General features: G+C 47.8%; 8 protein-coding genes across 8 annotated transcripts; 3 read left to right on the forward strand and 5 right to left on the reverse strand.

Annotated features, from left to right (window-relative positions):
• Positions 1-62: 62 nt before the first annotated feature.
• Positions 63-3,577, reverse strand: SMC5 (predicted protein; the record flags this gene model as incomplete). The annotated part of the gene is made up of 3 exons (XM_002186411.1): positions 3,427-3,577; positions 1,065-3,309; positions 63-986 (listed from the first exon to the last, which is right to left on the reverse strand). The coding sequence occupies exons 1-3, from the start codon at positions 3,555-3,557 to the stop codon at positions 63-65; spliced, it is 3,300 nt and encodes a 1,099-aa protein (XP_002186447.1). The 5' UTR covers positions 3,558-3,577.
• A 358-nt stretch (positions 3,578-3,935) lies between these two features.
• PHATR_44111 (predicted protein) lies at positions 3,936-5,856 on the reverse strand (the record flags this gene model as incomplete). The annotated part of the gene is made up of 2 exons (XM_002186412.1): positions 3,936-5,213; positions 5,341-5,856. The coding sequence occupies 2 exons, from the start codon at positions 5,854-5,856 to the stop codon at positions 3,936-3,938; spliced, it is 1,794 nt and encodes a 597-aa protein (XP_002186448.1).
• Positions 5,857-6,285: 429 nt separating this feature from the next.
• On the reverse strand, positions 6,286-8,597 carry PHATR_44112 (predicted protein; the record flags this gene model as incomplete). Its single annotated transcript, XM_002186413.1, has 1 exon — positions 6,286-8,597. One exon carries the CDS (start codon positions 8,595-8,597, stop codon positions 6,324-6,326), a length of 2,274 nt encoding a protein of 757 aa, XP_002186449.1. The 3' UTR covers positions 6,286-6,323.
• Positions 8,598-9,652: 1,055 nt separating this feature from the next.
• Positions 9,653-10,804, forward strand: PHATR_33473 (predicted protein; the record flags this gene model as incomplete). The annotated part of the gene is made up of 1 exon (XM_002186133.1): positions 9,653-10,804. The coding sequence occupies one exon, from the start codon at positions 9,653-9,655 to the stop codon at positions 10,802-10,804; it is 1,152 nt and encodes a 383-aa protein (XP_002186169.1).
• A 1,514-nt stretch (positions 10,805-12,318) lies between these two features.
• Positions 12,319-13,575, forward strand: PHATR_10479 (predicted protein; the record flags this gene model as incomplete). Its single annotated transcript, XM_002186134.1, has 4 exons — positions 12,319-12,660; positions 12,757-12,814; positions 12,995-13,141; positions 13,223-13,575. Coding segments are annotated over 4 exons (900 nt in total), but the record flags the coding sequence as incomplete, so codon positions are not given.
• Positions 13,576-14,953: 1,378 nt separating this feature from the next.
• On the forward strand, positions 14,954-15,877 carry PHATR_10497 (predicted protein; the record flags this gene model as incomplete). Its single annotated transcript, XM_002186135.1, has 3 exons — positions 14,954-15,056; positions 15,096-15,512; positions 15,573-15,877. Coding segments are annotated over 3 exons (825 nt in total), but the record flags the coding sequence as incomplete, so codon positions are not given.
• A 226-nt stretch (positions 15,878-16,103) lies between these two features.
• On the reverse strand, positions 16,104-18,377 carry PHATR_44116 (predicted protein; the record flags this gene model as incomplete). Its single annotated transcript, XM_002186414.1, has 1 exon — positions 16,104-18,377. The coding sequence occupies one exon, from the start codon at positions 18,375-18,377 to the stop codon at positions 16,104-16,106; it is 2,274 nt and encodes a 757-aa protein (XP_002186450.1).
• A 714-nt stretch (positions 18,378-19,091) lies between these two features.
• PHATR_44117 (dolichyl pyrophosphate Glc1Man9GlcNAc2 alpha-1,3-glucosyltransferase) lies at positions 19,092-20,690 on the reverse strand (the record flags this gene model as incomplete). The annotated part of the gene is made up of 1 exon (XM_002186415.1): positions 19,092-20,690. One exon carries the CDS (start codon positions 20,688-20,690, stop codon positions 19,092-19,094), a length of 1,599 nt encoding a protein of 532 aa, XP_002186451.1.
• Between the last annotated feature and the right edge of the window lie 940 nt (positions 20,691-21,630).

Below are 21,630 nucleotides of genomic sequence, written 5' to 3' on the forward strand. Positions count from 1 at the left end.
CCTACCAAGACGAATAAAGTGCTCAATATCCCAATCGGCGCAAGATTTAAAGTTGTAAGGTCCTAAACAAGAGGACAAAGTGTGAGATGAGACAATTCATAAAAAAATATACTCTGGTGCATTCCCTCACCATTAAAAACAAAAAGAATCGTGACGCCTTCCTCTTCCATATCCACAAGATTCGGCAAAAGTTTCGGCGTGATGAGAAAATATTGTCCAACGTGCTCGAACGGCTCGCCCTTCGGCGGACGGGTTGAGTTCTCAACAATGCGACGAAAGACAAGCCGCTCGTTCCGATCGTCAAGGCCTTGGTTGATTTCGTCAACGCATCGGAATGGGGCTACCATCATGTCTTGTAGAGCCATTAAATACATGATTGTACTGACCGAACGCTCACCTCCAGACTGGACCTGTGCTGATAAAATTTGCGCCTTCGTACCTTCCCGAAAACTCACCAGAATTTCGATACCCCAGTCCTTGAAGTTGCCTATCTGATTTTCATCATCTTCATCGATTTTACCCCTTTTTAGACGAATTTCGCCGGTGCATTCCATTTCCTGCATGTACTCGCTGAAGAGTTTGTCCACCTTGCTTACATAGTTCTCCAACGCAGCCTGCCACGGATTGCTCTTATTTCGGATTTCCTGCAGCTTGGCATCTTTCGAGCTCGTCAAATCGTCCAGCTTCGTCTGAACTTCTTCGATCTCTGCCTTTGTTCGCTCATATTGCCGTAGGGCGTCCGGGTTGTCCGCGTATTCATCTGCTTTGCTGACTGCTTCGTCGAGGGCGGCTTCGCAGTCATGCAAAGTCGTAACCTCGAGTTCCTGGAGCTGATCAAATAGCTCTGTTTTGTTGCCGTTTTCGTCTTCCAAAGGCGCAACTCGCTCAGCTTCCGTCTTCAGCTTCGCGTATTCTTTTTTCACATTCATGAAGTCTGTCTGAATCTTCACCGCTCGAGTCTCAAGTCCCTTAAAGCTAGTGTTCTTCTCGAGGACAAGTTCTCTGAGATGCGAATCAAAGATTAGTTAGGGACGCGAACACAACAATCGACGGCTAGCAATGACACATACGTACTTCGCTCTACGCTCGGCTACTGAAAAATCGTTGCGAGAAATTTGAAGACCGGCATTCTCCATTGTTGCTAGCAGCATTTGCTCATGTTGTTGAGCATGGACTTCCAGGGCCGACACCCCATGAGCAACTCGATTCATTAGAGATTGTACCAGCGCCTTCTTTTCCTTTTCGTCATCGCTTTCCAAATCGCGCCGAGCATCATCAAGTTTATTGCGAGCGTTCTCCAGTTTCTGCTGAAACTTCTTCAGACTTTCCAAAGACTGCTTTGATGACTGTAATTTGGCCTTCACTTCTTGGGCTGCAAGTTCAGTTTTATTTTTTTCTTTCTGGGAGTCTTCAATCGCTGGCCTCAGTTCATTCATTTCGGCATTGGCCTCTGCAATTCTGTCCTCGGCCTCTTTTTTTACGCGAGGATTGACACCCGGCGCCAGAAGGCGAGCTTGACTGATATCATCCTGTCGCGATGAGATTTCCTTACTGTATCTTGAGACAACGTTGCTGAACTTAAGCGCTTTGCCATTATCAGAACAGAATAGGACCGAAGGCTGCTTGTCGGTCTGACCTAGGGAGATATCCGGCTCCGAAATGAAGTCCGTCAGTTTTGTAAGCTTTTGATTCGTTTCTTCTCCTCCCATTAGAACTTTGTGCACCGCTGCTTGCTTGCGAAGTACTAGCATAATCTGGTCAGGAGCTGTAAAATAATGATCAAGATACCCTGCTATCGCGTACTCCTTTTGAAGGATCGACATTTTCTCTTCCGAGTACGGCCGTTGCGGATCCGAAAGTCGCTGGCCATCCGTATTCACAATATTGATCGGAATTTTACGACGTTCACGAATCTCGCTAAACAAAAAATCATAGTCTTCTTTGTTTTCGACGACAAAGGATTTCAATACCCAATTTGGAACGTGTTGCTCCAAAGCAGCCGCAGTATTCTGATCTTTGGTTGCCACTTCGCAGGCCACCGGACCCCAGACAGGGCGACGAAACTTATCCCGGTTACTTTCCAGCCATTCGAAAATCTGCCCGAGATTCCTTTCTTGTCGAAATATTCGTTCCTTTCGCCGGGCACCTTCGTCGTTCATCTTCGCAAGCTTCATCTGCGCCTCTTTACCCTTTTCTTTCAGTAGGTGAGCTTTTTCGAGATGTCTGGCAAGCTCGCGTTTAGCTGATTCGTATGCGCGCGACGCAACACGAGCCGCCTCCCTGGCTTCGTTATACTGGTCTGTCATTTCTTCTTCAGTGGTCGCAAAACTAGAGAGCTGCTCTTCCAAAGTCGCGACGCGTTCTTCCTGAGAGCGGTAACGAGCTTGTACTTCTTCATGCTTGGTGTCCAGCTCGCGTAGCATAGCGAGCGCCTCCTCGATACCATCGTCATGATTCTCGTACTTCTTCAGCTGTTTTTCCATTTCTTTGTTACATTTCTGCTTATTCATTTCGAGAACCTTCAACTGCAGATCGGCTTCCTTCCAAGCCTTTGCAAGACGTTGCTGCTCCTCTTGCAAAGGAGCGAGCTCTGCATGAGCGGCCTTGAGGCGGTCCTTGACTTCCGTCTTCGCTTCTTTTAACGAGACGGCTTCTTCGCGCAACACATCGACTTGCAGCCAAATTCTTTTCTTCTCCAAAACTTCGGCTTGTACTAGAGCTTCTTCGCGTTCTTCCACACGCATTTTTTCTTGCTCGAGCTGTTTGTTCTCGTGCTCTAGTTTTTTTAATTTGGATTTTATTGTATCGACGTTGACGACTCCCGACTGTAGCTCAGCCTCGGCTTGGATCAGATCCATATGTAGCCTGTACAAGTGCTGCGACGTGGAGAGCGTTTTCTCCGTCTCTTGCAAAAGCTGTTTCGAATCAAAGCCCGAGAAGCTCCCCACCTTGTCTTGTGGCAGAAAGGTACAGAGGTTATCAATGGCAATATTATAGTCCTCCGACACAATTTCCCGAATCACGTTGGGGTGTACCTTTTCGTCATTGACAAAGTACTGCGACGCCCCCCGACCTTTGCCTTTCTCTGACCCCTTATGACGATCAATGGTACGTCGAAACACGTGAGTACCCTTGCCGGGTAGCGGCGCCAACTCGATTTCAATTTCGGCGTGGTCCTTGCCGTGTGCGATGAATGCACGGGCGTCGTCTGCCCGACCGAGTAATTTGGGCTCCCCTCCCAGTCCGAAACAAATGGCGTTCAGAATCGACGACTTTCCCGTCCCGTTAGGACCAATGACCATATTGAGACTTTTGCACAAAAACAATACGCAACAGAGTTGAGAACGCGTGACTTTTCCGCGTTTTCAGAAAACCGTGCAATGGCTGGATGCATTCGAGCGCGGCGTGGACAATACGGATACGTACCGCGGCCCGGGACGAAATTCGACATCGGAATAAGTCAGAAAGTTGTGTAGCTTAATCCTTGTAATAGAACCCGCCTTGTGCGTACCCACACGTCGGATGTAGGCCTCTTCACTGTCCGAGTCACTCGTCATGGTGCACTTTGGATGCAGGTTTGGTCTTCCTTGGTTGTTAGCGAAAGACTGAACGGGTGCCGTGGTGTCGAATGAAGAGCGGCAGTCTCGGAGGGAAAATACGGAAGGCGCGCAATTTAAAAGTATGCCATCTACTACCACACATACGACGTCCTATCGACATGAAAAATAGCGCCTGTCGTGATCCTACCTAACTGCAAAGTGGTCTTGGAATCGGGACTTACTGTTACCTTGGAGTTTGTAGAAAACCGTCTTTTTCACCATCTCCCATGCCAAGAAACCTAGCATTCCTGACTGTCAATTCCACACACCATAATTGCGTCATTTCGTTGTTCCTATAGCGTACTACTCAATCATATCATTGGAAGGGGCAGCCCGTCACAGTCGACCTGAAGTCTGGGCTTCTTTTCCTCGCCGATTCGTTTGCCTTTGCAGCCAAGCAACCCGACTGACCCACGTCGCAATGCGGAACAGTTGGTAGGCAAGAAACAAATTCCAGACGGAAGCCAATCCGACGGGAGCGCCACGTAATGCTGCTGCTTTTACGCGTAGCATGAGGGTCGGAACGACCACGAAAAACAAAGCGTACATGCACCCCAAAAAGCCCAAATCCCTCTGCCCCAACAGCACGCCTTCCGCACCGCAAAAGACGCCATGCAGCGAAAAAATGACCACCAAGATAGGAACCAACTCTTGGACGAGACTTACAACAGCCTCGTCAGCAGTAAACAAGGTCAACCCAGCGGGAATACAAGCGACAACTGCGGCAAGAAACAATCCGCATATACCGGCCACCTTCGAGAGATTGAGGATTGTTTGCTGCAGGGCACCAGCCTTCATTGGCCCGTCGGGTTGAGTTGAGATACGCGGCAGAAACGTTTGTGCTGTTAAACTCAAGGAATCGGCAACAGGGATGAGTGTGTAGAAGATAGACGTAACAATTTGGTTTGCGGCCATGGGGACAATGCCAAGCGAGGAGGACACAACGTGCCCCATAGCCACATATGTGGAGCACCGGCCAACCTGCGTTGTTGTTACAGGAACAACGTAAGGCTGGAAGCCTTTTTTTACATCAGATTCGGGTTGTTTCCAAAAAGCGCTTCGATTGATCCGGCCCGACAAAAATCCACGAGTTGAAAACGAGTTAGGATGCTGAAGTTGCCTCTTAGAAGCTTTCAAAGACTCTTCAAAATCCATTTTTGCTACATCTCTTGCAGGCTTTCTGCCAAGCCATTGCAAAAATAAGCCCGCTGCGGTCCATTGCGCGACCAGTGTTGCCCACGCAGCTCCGGCCGCGCCGCCGATCCACGGTTGAGGCAAACCGACCAAACACAAATCAAGCACAAGGTTTACAACAGATGCCACTAAAATAACATTCAGAGGGCTTTTCACATCTTTCATACCCAAACAAGCAGCTTGTGCAGTACCAATCAGGGCTGCAGCTGGCATTCCGAGTGCACGAATCCGCACATACTTCATCGAAGCACTAAATATAGCAGGATCCATCACATCGTTGCCAATGATACCTCGCAGCATAGGCCGTGCAAATGCAATCACAGCTACTCCCAATGCTGCTCCCGTCCATAGCGATAAATGCAAGGCACCAAGAAACGCTCTGGCTGTTGTCGGCCTCCCATTGAAACATCGGTCTCTTTCCTGTGCCACAGCAATAATGTTGGTGGTCCCTGTATACAAAAAGCTCTTTAAGTACGACGACACCGTGTCCGTCAGAAAGTGTTAATTCATTCTTTCATAAAAAGAATTATGCGATGAATCATCTTACCATTGTTCGGGCTGAATAGTCAGTTACAGCTACGGCAGGGTTCAACGCGGCTTGCTGCACGGTGCCAGCAAAGAGGCCTACGGTGCTGGTGTCAATCATAGACAATAGAGGTGAGCACAACCAGACACCAATGGCCGGAACCGCAAAAGATAGGATCGTCCTGACGCTTGGAACTTCTATACCCGCGTCTGCAACAGCATCTTTATTGGGCAAAGCGCGGTGGTCAGCGTCTTCCGTTTTCTGCCTACCCACGAACGGAACTGTTCGTCCAACTTCTTTCGTCACGTTTTGACCTCCTTCATTGTCTAATGACGCGTCGTGCCGATTCGTTAAATCAAACAGCATACACTGATGCCGGGAGAACTGGTTTTGTCGATGCCGAGACGAGTGGCCTCTGGTATTTGCCTGTTCTCGGCGCCTGCCCACACGATTCAAGAATGCATGCGTCCGAGAAGCACTGAGAGCTACCAACGCGAAATCGAGAATCCTAGATTTTCGCTTTGCTAGTATTTTCATGACGCTTCAGTTTCCCTCTTGGCAATTTTTTTTTGTTTCACATCGATGCCCGGAGCGTTTCAAAAGGAGAGACCAGTATCCGTGACACAAAACCGGTCCTCCGTATGAGTTCATCAGAACGTGGTCTGGAATGTTTGCAAAATCAGATCTATTCAAATCCATAATTAACTTTTGAATGTTCACGTTCAGCCCAGTCTGAATTTTTCACCCTTGGCTATTCCCATTTCATTGCCATCAGAGCAAAACAATAATGCAATGTAAGATATGTTTGCACTATGATGTCTCTAGAATCCTGACATAAGATGAAGGAATGCCACGTATAGCCCAAGAAAAAAGATGATTGTGAAAAACAACGGAGTAACTTTTCTATACGTATACATTAACTGTAATGCGCAAGAGGAATGCTGCGCATACATGTACATGCATGTGTAGAAGTGGTATGTACAAAGTTTAGGAAATGCTTTCAGCTACATAAAGCCGGCTGATTCTCGCTCAGTTCTTCGCTGAATTGTGACCACTCGAGACATCCACATCATCCATCGGAAAAGTTGGTAGCCTAAGAACACCTTCCAGACAGAACTCAAATTAGTTCCTGGTACGCCGCGCGCAGCCGCACGTTTCACCCGCAGCATAAAAAAAGGAACAACTGCAAAAAAGCCGGCGTACATTTTGCCCAAGAACCCCAGATCCTTTTGCCCCAACAAGAGACCTTCAGATGCGCAAACAATACCATGCACGGCAAACACGCCCACAAGCAACGGGGCAATGGACGCTACCATGGAACTGACAACAGGATCAGCGGTAAAAAATTGCGACAAGAATGGAATGCAGAGAACAGCGCTGACCATCACAGAGCCGAAAATTGAGCCGGCCTTAAAAAAGTTTCTCGTCGTCTTTCGTAATGCATTGGTTCGTTCTTTCGAAACCTTCTTTTCGGCAATCGCTGGCACAAAGGACTGCGCTGTTAAACTAAGTGAATCCGCAATGGGGCAGAGGCAGTAGAAAAGGCTGACAATTACTTGCTGAGCCGCCATGCTGACGGTACCGAGTGAACTGGCAACAACGTGCGCCATAGCAACATAACCTGAAACCCGACCAACCTGTGTGCTGGTAACCGGCAACATATATGGATAAAATTCTTTGATAATGCTTTTGGACGGAAGCCTGACAAGCTCCCGCCTCTGGATTTTGCTCTCGAGGAATCCGCGCACTGAAAAAGATTTCTCCTTCGATGATGGCTTGTTTTTTTTGGTCCATTTGGATCGACGTGTCTTTGTCGTAGCGTGTCCTGTTCTGCTTGGAACTGCTATCGACTTCTCTTCTGATAAATTCGCTCGGAACGACTGCAAAGTGTCTATGAAGCGCCGCCTTCGGTTTTCACCGGCGCTATCCGACTTTCCAGTCAGTTCCAAAATAGCTCGAGACACGTTGACCACCTGTTTACGCTCTTTCGTTTGCGGTTTGTGACAAAGCCAGTGCACAAATAAACCAACGGCCGCAAATTGACTGAATACGGTAGCCCAAGCGGCTCCGGCCGCTCCACCAAGCCAAGGGTTGGTACTCCCGACGAAAAGCATGTCTCCGATAAAATTGACAACAGCCGCCGCCAATAGAACATAGAGAGGACTGCGGATATCTTGCATGCCAAGGCAAGCAGCTTGAGTACTCCCAATTACGGCAGCTGCCGGCATTCCAAGCGCCCGGATGCGAACGTACTTCATTGCGGCGGCAAATACGGCAGGACTCATGGCGTCATTTCCAATTAAAGCTTGCAGCAAGGGTCGGGCGAAGACAAATAAAACGGCGCCCAAGCCAGCGCCGACATAAGTCGAAAGTTGTATGGCTCCTTTCAGGGTACTTGTGCTCCGGGGTGATCCTTCTACTCCACGATCAGACTCCAAGGCTGACGCCATGAGATTCGTCGTCCCCGTAAACAAAAATGCAATAAGCAAGGCAGCGTAGTCAGTGACAGCAACCGCGGGATTCAGAGCAGCCTGCTGGACCGTTCCGGACAGAATGCCTACAGAGCTCGTGTCAATCAACGACAAGAGAGGCCCACAGAGCCACACCCCGGTGGCAGGTAACGCGAATTTAAGAATTTTTCCAACCGACGGTGCGGCTATTTTTGGTGCCACTGAGGGATCCCCAACGATCTGCGACGCCGGAAGGATCTCAGGGATTCTGTTAACTTCCACCGTAGCATTTTTAAAGCCGGGTGTGGAATAATTAAAAATGTCTTCATCCGAGAGGGTTGCTTCCGCAGCATCAGCGGCTTCTTGCGAAGCAGCGAGAATGGCACTCACAACATCAGATGCTACTTCGGCAGATGTCTCTGATACGGATGCAAATTCTGCAGACATCTCTGATGAGGATATTACGTTGGCACTCTCTTCTGTGAAGCTCTCTAATACGACGCCGAAAGTCTCGACTTCATTTTCGGAACCAAGTGTTTCCACCTCCGCTTGCAACGCCTCGTCTACCGCCTCTTCTACCGTAGCCAAAAACAATTCCTCGCCAGGGTCAACCACTTTATCCGTATCTGAGACTAGTAGGATAGGCTCAAGCTTGAGAACCTCCGTTTGGGTTTGATCCGTCTGCTCGTAGATCTTCGTTAAGCGGCTAAAGGGGGCATGGCGTAAAGTCAAAGAAGCGGCGCTACTCCGCACCAGCGATCGTTGGGAAGGACGAAACGCAACAGTAACCGCGACCAAAGAAAGAACCGTGATACACAGAATTTGCATAATGATGTTTTCGGTGACTCAAAACGTCTTTTTCAGGGTTCCAGTGGATCTTACAGTGTTCAACAAAGGCAGAAAGCCAAGTGAAGGACAAATGAATAACAAGCTGCAACGGCACAACGAGGGGGAAAAGGAGTGCAAAATGTGAGTGAACGACTTGAACTTTGGTGTGCCCAGCATTTCTGCCTTACGCGTGTTCCATGTTAGAGAAATAATTTTCTCGTAGAATTCACTCCGTCAAGATGATGTCAAGTCAACGTCATAGTACCAGCGTCTGGGTCAGAACTTTCATTTGCTTTGGTGTGTCCAGATCATCGTCATACCTTCTTTGGCGCAGACAACACGAATCAAAATTGCATGAACATGGAACCCGGTCCATCGATATCGGACAAACGAGCCTATTCACAAACAGCGTCAAAATCGGCACGAACTTGTCGTTGGGACCGCCCTATAAAAGCGTCGTTCCCAAATGCAAACGCATCGCGATTCTCACCTTCCCAACGATTAAAAACCTTTCCGAAGCGAATAGTTGGTTTTACGGGCAAAACGTTTCCAATCTATTTTCACACCAGGTTGTGACTGTCGAAGGCGAAGGTCAGCCAAGATCGACCTCTGTCTAGCCTCATCCTTAAATAGGAAAATTTCTCGTTATTCTGCGAAAGTTCATTCCCAGTCAACGAGCTCCGAAAATCGCGAGGTCGCTCTTTAAAATGCTTCCGACGTTCCCACACGATCCAATACGAATCACTCGACTGCTACGATTCGTTTGATTCAAAACAGCACTTCTTGAGAGAGTAGTCCGGCACTCCTTCACTGCCAATGTGTCACAATGGACTGTCGTTGGCCCAAAAATTTTCGAGACCAATCACAAGTTTGTAATTCTGAAGGGGAGTCATTTCTTTTACATCAGTCATTGACTGTTTCAATTGGCTTGTTCACAAGATGCCACAAACTGTAAACTGGCTACCTTTCTTGTTTTTAAGGCGATACGTTCAGTGCGTTGCATAAAGTATTCGAACCAACTTTACGTATTAGGAGGGAGACGATCAACACTTGCAATGTCCGACGGAGACTATAGTGAACAATCGTACTACGAAGAGGAGTACGAAGAGGACGAGCTGATCGAGGAAGAGGTTTACGAAGAACCGGCTCCTCCCTCACCATCACGTCCGGTCCATCCACTCTTTGCCGGTGGCAATGCAAAGAATGCCCTAGCTGCGGCGGCGAGTAATATGACAGCAAGTCGATCAGAAGAGGGTGAGCCCAAAAGCCAGCCGGCTCCTACTCAATCTTCGTCGTCTACTCGTCCCACCCATCCCCTCTTCGGAGGTGGCGGAATAGGCGGAGGCGAAAAGGCTGACTTGAACGCCCAAATTGCCGCCATGGCAGCCAAACGCAACAAACGAGTCAAGACCGACGGTCCAACAACACCGACACCTAAGCAAACGCTAGCGACGTCATCTATTTCCAACGGGCCACCGACAGGATCCTTGGCAGAACAAGTTGCTCAGCTAGCAGCTCGCCGACAAGCCCGATTAGACAGTGGTGAACCTCTTCCGTTGTCGAATAACGATCAAGCCGAAAAACGAATAGCGGTCACGTCGATGCCTCCATCCAAACCAGCGTCAAAGCCGAAGGCGATGGGAGCGAGTAAACCGCTCAAGGCGGTCCAAAAAGGCAAAGCCGTTGAGGCGAAGAAGCAAGGAGGATGGTTTGGGAAACCGAGCAACTCAAAAAAGGGCGCTACCGCAGCGGAACCCAAACAGGTCAAGAAAATCGTGTACAAAGTACCGGCCAAGCAAAACTTACCTCCGTCCGCCTCTGAAACCAAACAGGAACCAGCATTTGTCTCGGCACGTTTGAAGAGTACGACTCCACTTGCCGCGGCATCGTCATCGGTGACGCCACAATCAAGATCACCCACCACTGTAGCACATAGCCCAGATCCTATTTTTCGCAACGCGAAATTGCGAACAACGGGAATCGACACCATGGCGCCACCCAAACAACTTGCCGGGGAACGCCCACCGTCTCCCGAGCCGACACTGGCGTCACAACCGAGATCTCAACCCATGGAGACGGCACCTCTCACCGAAACAAGACAACGACAACGACCACCACTGTCACGAAGAAGATCGTCAGGCACGATCCCGAATACGGTAAGCTCAAGAGTTCGCATTCCTGATTTCCATCCGACCTGTTGGCAATAGTAATTTTGTATTGAAATTACTACCTTTCTCACAAATTCAAATTGTTCTGCTTTTTAGAAACCGTTGACTATAAAGTTGGATGTCTGTGTACGATCATGTAATCATCATTTGTGAGAACCATGAGCCAGGTGCGGCCCTAGACTAGCACATTCGTCTTTTTTTGTGAGTAGTCGCCAAACTCATACGGTAGGCATCTTCCACCGCAGCGACCATCCTTTCATACTTTCTCGGTTTTGTAGAAAAAAATCTTGAAGGCAAAGGTACTGCTATACCATCGTGTTGCTTGCCGGCGTAACGAAGATGGTTTGTCCGCAATAGACCCATGATGTTGATTAAAGGGGAGGGCTGCACAGAATATAGAATGCGATCAGTGTGTTTCAAATTGCTTTTCTATCTTCGACGACCACCATAAATTGGGTAGGACTATTTACGTGACCTTTACCAGTTTGCTTTGTCGCGAATATGCGCCTGGTCGACTCTCGTGACAAATCATTGTAGAAATGTAACAGGAAGATTCTCTCTACTCTAGTAGAGCGCAAAGAGTAGAACATAGCCTGCACCGTGCGGTTGTGGAAAATGTCAACTAATGTAAGAGAGCAGTCGACGAAAGCGAATAACCGTAAACATATGTGTTCGTGCAGGTCGTGCAACGGAGTAGAGAAGGGGTTCGGAAATATCGGCAGGCGTGTGGCTGTGCGGGCGCGCGAGCGCACGTATACGAGCTTGCCCGGCAACGGTAGGCGCTTCGTGGGATCCAGGAGTCGGCGGGTACCATACGCTGCCAGCGGCATCAGCAGCTATAGTCGCGGCAGTCCGCAAGCGTGAGAGGAGTCCTGACTCTGTAGCAGATACCTTTTGCGTACCTGGAGTAAAAGATTTTGCTTGTGTGGTTGTTTGCACTCACAGTCAGTAGATTGGTGGTAGTCAGATACACGCAGCTTCCCTTACAAAACGAATTCCCAGGATTGAAGCTAGCCGGGCCCTTTTTGTGTCCTTCGAGTGGTCGTCTACCGAAAAGATTCCGATCCCGAATGAAAAAATCGGCCTTCGTACATCTCTCGAGCATCATATTCTACGGCTTTTTCTGCTTCGTTTGATCGACTGGAATTTGCAGCTGGTGTTTTTTTCTAGTCAGGAGAGAGCTGGAAAAAGGGCAGATACATCCTTCAGGGGTACGAAGAAGGAGACAACCACAAAATTTCCCATACCGATATCCGTGCTCACAGTGAGTGCGGCTCATGACATAGCCTCCCTTGTTGTCTTTGTCCCGTGAGAGTTACATCTCCGTCAGCACCGCCAATTCAACCACCACGACTAGTATTACAACCACAATAACGCCGTCATCAATCATGGGAAGTCCCACTACGAAAGGTCCGAGAGATCTCCCTCCGACAATGGACACCGACAATTCGCTGCGACGGGTGAATTCCTCCCCGTCCCGGGGTTTTGAGACCGTCATGACGGATATGACTTTACGTCCCTCACAATCACTCGGGGCCGACAGGGAAACGCCGATGAAGCATAAACTCGATCGATTTGGCTTCATTCTGAACATGGACTCACACGGCAATGTTCACGAGCACGACGAGCCGGAGCCCATACGGACCTTTGCTGCACAAAAGCGCGTCGACGTCCGCACGCGCAAATGGAACGTTATGCTATTCGGGACCGGAAGTAACTCAACCAAGACCAGCAATAGGAAATTTATGGGTTCTTTGCATCATCGTAAGCTCAAGTCCCGATTACGGAAGGGCGTCCCCGATACCCAACGAGCCGCCGTATGGTGTCGGCTCGCCGGTGTGGCGGAAAAAATTAAGACGCATCCCGGAACGTACAAACGATTGGTCCAGCAGTCTGTACTTCAAAATCCTCGTTACCATTTCGTCGTTGGTTCCGGCATGCCGAGCAGTACCTCTCCAACCCCCACAAAAACATCGTTTCGGAATATCCAGGAAACCATTGAACGGGACATTCACCGCACCTTTCCTCGGCATTCTATGTTTTTTGAACGTGTTCAGGAAGAAGCAGAAGAAGATGAGAACGATCCGGAACGGTCCCCAACCGACATCTGTGGGACCACCGAGATTTCGGACATGATTCGGGAGTTGGAGCGCTCGCAGAGGCTTCTCGACACCCCTCAGGAACCATCGGCGCATCCAGATCACGTGCCGGCCTCGCGCGTTTTAGAAGGTCGAGGCGGACAAGCAAGTTTACGCCGTGTCTTGAAAGCCTACAGTCTATACGATCGGGAAATTGGGTACTGTCAAGGGATGAACTTCATTGCGGGGATGTTTCTGACTCTAATGACGGAAGAGGAAGCGTTTTGGTTACTTGTTGGTCCGTACAAATGCTGAGATTGTTGATTCTGTTTACATCAACCTGATGTTGCTTACGTGCATTCTATTGTTTTTCTTACAGCGGTGATGAATGACAAACCGTGCTGCATGCGTGGATTATTTGGGGAAGGCATGCGGGAGACTCACCAGGTACTCTATGTGGCCGAGAAGCTGATCCACCAGTTTTTACCCAAACTTGCCCGACATTTTGACAAGGAGCATTTGCACATAACAATGTTTGCAACGCAATGGCTCTTGACTCAATTCACCAGCTCCTTTCCTTTTGAATTGGTCACTCGTGTATGGGATTGTTTCCTACAGGAAGGCTGGAAGATCACGTACCGCGTCATGCTTGCGCTCTTATCAACGAATCAATCGAACATTTTGCAACATGGGTTCGAAGAAATTTTAGCGCTCTTTCGGGAGTTGCCAGACCGCGTCGAGGGCAGCATTGTCCTAGAAGCGGCATTGAAAATACCATTGCGATCGAGCCAGATTCTTAAGTACGAGCAGGAATGGCAGCAATCACATCCGTTATCGTAGTTCATAAAGGATGTGACGCACTTTACCTTATTTGAAAGGGGGAATTGGATAATGAACGGTAAGGAGACCATAAAGGAACATTCACCCCGTTTCCTAAATTTGCATGACGATGAGATTTTGCTGTTGTGATCCTTTCTGAAATACAACAAACACATTGTCTTGATTCGGTGTTGAAGACAATGATACCTTGACTTGGGCCTATGAAAACTTGTAATACTTTGACTGCAAAAACTCTCCACGTGACACACTGTTTGTCTCGTTGCTGCTTGTCATGCTAAACCTGTGGAACGCATTGTAAGCTTTAAAGTAACATCGAATCAGCCTTTTTGGGCTGACCACGGCTCTCAATAAAAACATTTTTTAAAGGGACAGCATACTGGTCGGCAAATTCTTCCTAATTTGACTGCTGAGTTCCTTTCTTGGACCGGCAAGGCAGTACAGTTGAGAGTCCATCAATGACTTTCTTGGTCTCTCAGAGCTCGTAGACGCATGGTTGTTCCATACATAGCAACAATTATGCTTGTAAGGGATAGGATCTAAGAGATTGGGTGATTCAGGTTGGTCAATGCAAAACGGTCCTTTGCCTCACGCCTCGGTGGTTGCACAGCCTCGAATATTAAGGTTGGCAAAGATAAGTCAACAGTACCACTTTGTTGTGCTCCTCACATCACAACGCAGGAACAAGTTCAAAAGCAAATTATAGAAGGTGGCCATTGCCATGGTCGCCAATCAAACATCATTGATAACAGTATCAGCGTTCTTGACACTAATAACAAAGGCTAGTGTGTAACGTGAAGCGACTCACAGTGAACAACTTATTTTGACATGGAATGCATACCCTACGGATGCGAAGATATCTGTCCAGATCTTTCGGGCAGCGTCTCAAAGGAAATCGTACTTATCACCAAAAACCACTCGGAAAAAGTGCCGTATTCCAAAATACCATTTTTCTGTTATGTTCAAAGGACCTTTCAGATTTCGGAAGCGAAAGGGTTCCAGCCGTTTCTGCTATTGCAACGTCTCATTCTTTGTCTTATTGGCACTGTACACTGCACAATCTCTTCGAAAATCAATAAAATTTATTTCCCAGCAAGTTAACAGAATGAGAACATCAAGCGTCCAGCTGGCCACAAGGCAAATTTCCTCAACTTATCGCACACACGCCCAGCAAGTCAAAGGCTACCATGAGGTTTCCTACTTGGAAAAGGGCGAACCATTGAATGTGCTACAGCTTTCCACGCATGACGACGCAAAGACCAGTCCATTTTCAATGGACTGGTCAGCACTACCTTCAACATCGTGGGTTTGTGTCGAGATGAAAGCTGTGCCTTGGAATCCGGCTGACATGAATTCCGTGCAAGGAACATACGCGAGTCCTTACGATTCGACTGAAGCAGCCGAGGCTTCCGCAGTATTATCGCAAAGTCATTTCAGTCCAAAACGTACAGTCGCTGGCTCGAGCGGTATTGGTGTCGTATCAGAGATGACTGCATCGAAAGACAACCGTTTTGCAGTGGGGGATTGGGTCACTGTTGCTCAACCAGGACTCGGAACAATGCGAAGCTCGGTTTGGGCCCCTGCCAGTAGTTGGATCAAAATATCTCGTGGTTCCGAGCTTTTCGAGAAACACGGAGACGGGATTTCCACGATTTTCCAACTCGGTGGTACTGCTTTACGAATGCTGAGAGACTTCCAAGTCTTGCGACCCGGAGACTGCGTTATTCAAAACGCGGGCAATTCAGGTGTTGGTTGGATGGCAAGCCAACTAGCTGCCGCTCACGACGTGTCCATGGTGAGCCTTGTACGACGAGGGACCCGCTCAGCCGAGAGTTTCAACACGCTTGTAGATCACCTGAAAACGAAAGGTCGGAATACGCGAGTGATCGCAGAGGAAGATTTATGTGATCAGGCCTCATTGCAGGATTTTCGAAGGGAGCTACAACTGGTGTCTCATCGACCACGGGTTCTGGCATTGAATGCTGTCGGAGGCGACAGCGCAGGAAAACTTGTAAAGCTACTTGACAGGCACGGGACGCTGGTCACTTATGGCGGTATGTCGATGAAACCGTTGTCAATCAGTGCAGGTCATCTAATTTTTCAAGACATTAAAGTCGTTGGGTATTGGAATAGCCGCTGGATGCTGCAGCATTCGCTCAGCCAGCAACAGGCGATGACAGATGAATTGGTTGACCTTGTATTGAGTAAAGAGATAGTTGGCCCACCCGTGAGAGTTTTTCCTCTTTCCGATTTTCAACAAGGCATCAAGAATGATTTGCAACAAGGAAAAGAAACGATTCGCAACAAAGTTGTCTTTGATGTGGCCATTTCGGGACACCAAAAATCCATAGTATAACATTTTTATGTTTATACGTAATTTGCTTACAACTTATCCTGAGATCCGAACACGGTACTAAGTTGACTTAGCACTCGAACGAATTTCCTTTTCCCAACGCAATAGCGCCATCAATATCGGCAGCATCTCGGTAAGCATCAACGACCCATTCGTCTTCTTCTGATAACTTATTCAATCGATAAACAAGAATGGAACGGGAAATAAATGAACTGGCATGGTGAAATTCTTCTTTTTTAGCAGAAAGTTTGCCAAGCTTGTGCAGCAGCCTCGCAACTTCTAATGAATGCCGTCCAAGAGCTGTAGTTTTGATACGAATTGCTTCTTCGAAACATTCGATTGCTTGCTTTATGTCCCCAACACGCTCATAAACGTCTCCCATGCATGCGGACGTTACCGAAACAGCATGATTATCTTCTCCGAACAATGTTCGCTGCAAATTGATCACCTGTTTGTACAAGGCCAACGCGTGTTCGTTGTTTCCACGAGCAGCGTCTATGGTCGCGATATTGTGGAGGGTAACAACGACATCTGGATGACTCAAACCAAGACGATACGATTCAATGCCTAACACCTGCTGATATGTTTCGAACGCTGCATCCATGTCACCCATTTCCTTCTGCAGATTTCCCATGTTGCCAAGAATCGCAGCGGCATTAGGATGTTTTTCCCCCAACGCGTATTGCATACCTCGCAAGGCCACTGTATAGGCAGAGAGAGCCATATCGTATTCACCTTCTGCCCGATGTAGTTGTCCTACTTGGTGAAGCGTCAATGCAACATTGACATCGGCGAAATCTCCGCGGTGTTCCTCCGATTCTGTTCTGCTTCTCATATTTGCTTGTACCACATCCTCTACGACAGGAGGAAAGAACCTGTCATATTCACTCATGGTTTTTGCACTACTCTTCTGTTGACCTGTTTCGTGCACGTCTCCTGAGCCAATATGAAGTTCCAAACTGCAGTTGTCCTCTTCGTTATCTTCAAATGCTTCTATAATTGATTTTTCAGACAGCTGCATATCTTTTGTGTCCGGGTTTTGGTCTCTCGTTGAGCGTTGCAAACGGTGGACGTTCTCATTCTCGTGTGCATGGTCCGCGATGACTACTCCTTTATATTGGGCGACACAGTCAAGGCTTTCGTGATACTTTTTAAGAGCCTGCACATTTTTCCCCCAACGTTCGAAAATAGTACCCATCTCGCGAAAGGTGACGCTACGAGCAAGTAAGTTGTCCGGTTTTGCATGAAGTTCTTCCTTGGCTCCCTCCAGTTCAAGGGTTGGCGGAGTTTCTCTGAGCGCAAGCTCATAGATTTGCATCGCCTCTTCAAGCTCACCACGTTTGATTTGAATGGTTCCGAGCATATTCAATAAAACTACCAAGCTGGGGTGCGCCCGGCTCAGAGTATCTCGACGGATTCGGTACGCAATGGTATACATTTTTAAAGCACGAACAAGCTCCCCGGCGTCCTCGTATTTGATTCCCATTTTGACAATGTTTGCCGAGTTTTTGTATGAATTCACGGCGTGATGAGCATGATTAAGCGAAACCATCGTCTTTACCACCATCGGGTGGTCGTCTGGATATTTTGCAGCCTTCAGGAGTTCTAAGGCGTTGACGTAGCACTTCACAGCGTACTCAAAACGAAAGTGTACGACTTGCGCACGCCGTGCCTTGTTTGTGAGTTTGATGACATTTGCCCGTGTTTCCTGATCTTCCCAAAAGGAGAGCAAGGTAGCTTCTTGTTGCTTCCCTGGGAACAATAGATCTGAACTTAAAGAAGCATTGTCATTTTCCCATACTAGACCGGAATCCTTTTTTGCAGTTTCAATTTCTTTACGCAACTCGATATCGAAAACTTCGTTTTCTTCGCTCATCTTGCTGCCTTTGGAGAACAGGGCTCCTTTCATGAATTTTTTTATACTGGAAGACGGACTCGAACTGACCGCAGAACTTGTGGGGGTGTTAGTCCCGCCCAGATTCTCTTTTTTGGTAAAGCGGCGCGACTCTTTTGGATCTTCGAACGAAAAGCGAACACGTTGTGTGGAACGAGCCTCGAACAGCAACATAACAGGATCGTCGTCAGAATTATTGCCGTTGCCGTCGTCGGCAACTCCTTTTTTTTGGGACCCCTTACGAATGGCGCGAAAACCAAACGGTCGAGATTGCTTCGGAGCATTTTTCGCATGTGTCGGCATCTTCTTAGTCCTCCTGATGCTGATCCTCGCTCGGCGTAGCGCTGAGGGACGCTCGGATTCAAGATTGTGTTGTTTCGTGATAAAAATCCCTTCGTCACTTTCCATTTGAGGGTCATCAAACGCTCTGAAAGCCACCTTTGCTGCCATGCTAGCAGTACTTCCTTCGATAGTCTCTGGGGATCCCTGTAAAATTCACTGTCAAGAGGAAGAAATCTGACTGACTGAGGCCGTAAGATTGGATGCGTGTAGGAAGTCTCGTTGTGTATGTGTATCACCTTGCTTTTTTAAGCTGATACGAATTGGGCTGTGATGTGCCACCCAATGATGGCCAGTATTTCCATGTCTTTTGCTTTTGGCTTAAAGAATCCCGATCGACACACACTTATATCATAATCCGTTTGTACCAAAAATGATACTTTTGAAATTTCGTAGGAACCATTCAACTGCCTACAGGCTTCTCTGCTTTACAAGACTAATGTCGTTTTGGTAACATTCAACGGCAATGATTTTCCCATTGACGAAATTGATTGTACATAATAGAAGTGCTAACGTCTTCATTATAAGTATAAACACTAGAATATTTTCTTAGTTATTGTGTGAGACAGCAAGTAAACGAAGAGGAGGCTCTAGGTATGCTGGAAGACGTTCTATCCACTCTGACGTCATTTTTCTATGCGCGAAACTGTCAAAGGAATCCACACTTTACAATTCCGTTGCTACCTCCTTTGCAGTAGATGAAGGATCTACACTTTCAATTTGCATTTATCAGTAAAAGGAATCAAAAGGGGTTGTCCGATTTCATATAGTAATGGTGCTTAAATTGAAAAAAATCTACTACCCGGACCACTCTAACGTTAAAAACTAATCAAACTTGGTCCCTTTCACGTTAGGTTCACTTGCGCCATAGAGATGCCAACAAGAAGCGAGCCATGCCAACGAACAAAACGCGCAACCAGCGATACTCCACAATACAGAGAAGACATCCGGTAAGTGGGGCGGAATCGTCACACCCAATTCCGTAAAGTGCAAAAGCAGCATCACCAATCCAGAAAAATGCGGAACCCATCGCAATAGTGGTAAATGTTCCAAGAATCCCGATGTAGATGCTGTCGATCCTTGTTGTAGCGAGTGTAGCAATCGCTGTAACATAATGAAAATAATCATAATACAGGTGTATGCGACTTGCAGACGATCAACAACCAACAATGGCCATAGTGTCCATGCTGCAATGACGGAGAACCATTGCACAAAGGTCGCATCGTCAAAAAACAACAGAGAAGCGGGGCCCAGAGCCAAAAGCAAACTCTTTTCATGCACTTGAAAGCTTGCGAGGAAGAATGCGAGAGCGCTACTAGTGGCTCCGTATAGAATCAGTTTCCCCTGATGCTGTTCATTGTCCTGCTGTTGCTTCTGTCCTAGTCGAAAGAGTCGATAGCAGGCAGGTGCCGCGAATATCAACGTTAGGAGTAGGGCCGCAAGCGGCTGCAGCTGTGAGGGTATGAGTTTGCGGATCCGGATTGGCTTGAGCGAGAGGACACACCACAGATTGGACACTTTGCCTTCAAACAGACCCCGTTGTAAGGGAATAATACGCCGAAAGACGTGCGCAGCTCTTTCGATGTGAGATGTGCCTTCCGGACCAAACGCAACAAAGGGCCACCACAAGGCAAATGTCGTAGCAACAACGGTCATCCCTAAAAGATAGAAGCGCTGTACCAGGAAACGACCGCGGGTTGTGAAACACCGTCCAAGCAGGTAAAAAAATACGGCTGGGGCGTAGTAGAGCGTCATTTGTTTAAAGGAAAGCGCTGCACAAAACATGAATGAGCCAATCATGCAATAAAAAAAGTCTGGCAACGTCATGAAATAAAATGCCCATAGTGATAGTCCCAGTGCTGTTGTATTGTATTGGAAGTGGCCGTGGTCGATGAGTAGAATTGCCGGTTGCGACATGGCGAGAGCAAATCTCCACAATCGCGTCGAGTCGGGAAGATTGCGGTCGTATTGGCGATGCATTGTCCAAAACCAGACAGCCGTCCCGTAAACGAGAAGATCCAGCACGATCACCGTTGACCGCATGAATGCCTTGTGCGTCGGATTTTCGAAACCTCGAGAAGTTTCTAAAGCTACAGATTCCGGGCCGACGAGCCGATGCGAAAGCCAGCCACAAATCCACGAAACGTAAGCTGATATCGGAGGATAGTCCAACCCCCAGTAGCTGAGATCGTACCAGTACCATTCTCCAACCGGGAGATGAAGTGTGAGCTCCATCCAATGCCGCTGGGCCTCAAAGTCTCCTCCATAGGCCGAGTGCAAGCCATGGTAATTGTCCTGTCCCGAGTGAGGGTGGTATCCAACCAAAACGCGAAGCAACACCAGCCCCGCAACGACTGCAACAATCAAGCTGGAAGATGTCCCCCCGCCGGTATCTCTGACGCTATTAAGAGATGATCGACTCATACTGGCTTTGCTGCATCGCCCGGTGTCGTTTTTTACAGTGTTTACCAACACAAAGCATTCTACTAGTGTGCTTCTCCGATACTGTTTAGGGAGACCAGGGAAATCCCCGTGACGTAGGGTAAGTGACACAAGTAATCACAAATATTTGTGAAATCTCCGTGACGTAGGATAGGTGACACATACGGGGAACATTGTATGGCCAGAAATCATAAGAATCAAATCCTTTCATGGGACTCCTAAAACGTCGTTGAGGAAACGTTCTTTTACCCGTTTCTTTCTCAAGTCTGTTCACTGCCGAGCAGGCACAGCCGTTGCACAATAGGCCGTGTGCTAGCTGTGCACTGCTTAATGTAGCATTGTGAATCATGGCTGAGACCAAAAATAGAATTGCCGCAGCTTTGGCTTTTCCTTTCAATAAGACAATAATGGATGGTATTCTAAAGGACGTACTAGACCAATGCATTGCAGACAAGAAAAGGTGGAATACAGTCAGCATTCCTTTTCCAACGCAAAACGGAGAAGTAAATTTATGTGACTACATTGGTTTTGATTGCAGGCTCCTTGGGGAGTGTTTTGTCTTTCCAGATCAATACAACTCAAGTTCAAAAGAAACCAGAGCTAGGTTGGCTAAAGCTCTAAAGATTGCTGCAGCTGAGGGTAAATTTCCCCTTGTTGAGCAAGGATGGGATGAAAAGAAGAAACAAATCCGTTTTGAGTGCTTTCGAAGCCAATCACACAGTGAGAGAACATATCAGAAAAGACAAGGGACAAGCTTCCCCAGAGAAGACGCGAATGCATGTAGTACTTCCTCTAAGCGGCCGGACAAAGGGAAAGAATGCCCATTTCACTTTTATCTCTACTGGGTTCAAGAGGAGAGGCATTGGTGTCTTTTTGGTGGCACAAGGGGGAACTGTAACTCTCACTCTCATCATTTGCCAAT

Source organism: Phaeodactylum tricornutum, chromosome 3, assembly GCF_000150955.2.
Source record: "Phaeodactylum tricornutum CCAP 1055/1 chromosome 3, complete sequence".
NCBI lineage: Eukaryota > Bacillariophyta > Bacillariophyceae > Surirellales > Neidiaceae > Phaeodactylum > Phaeodactylum tricornutum.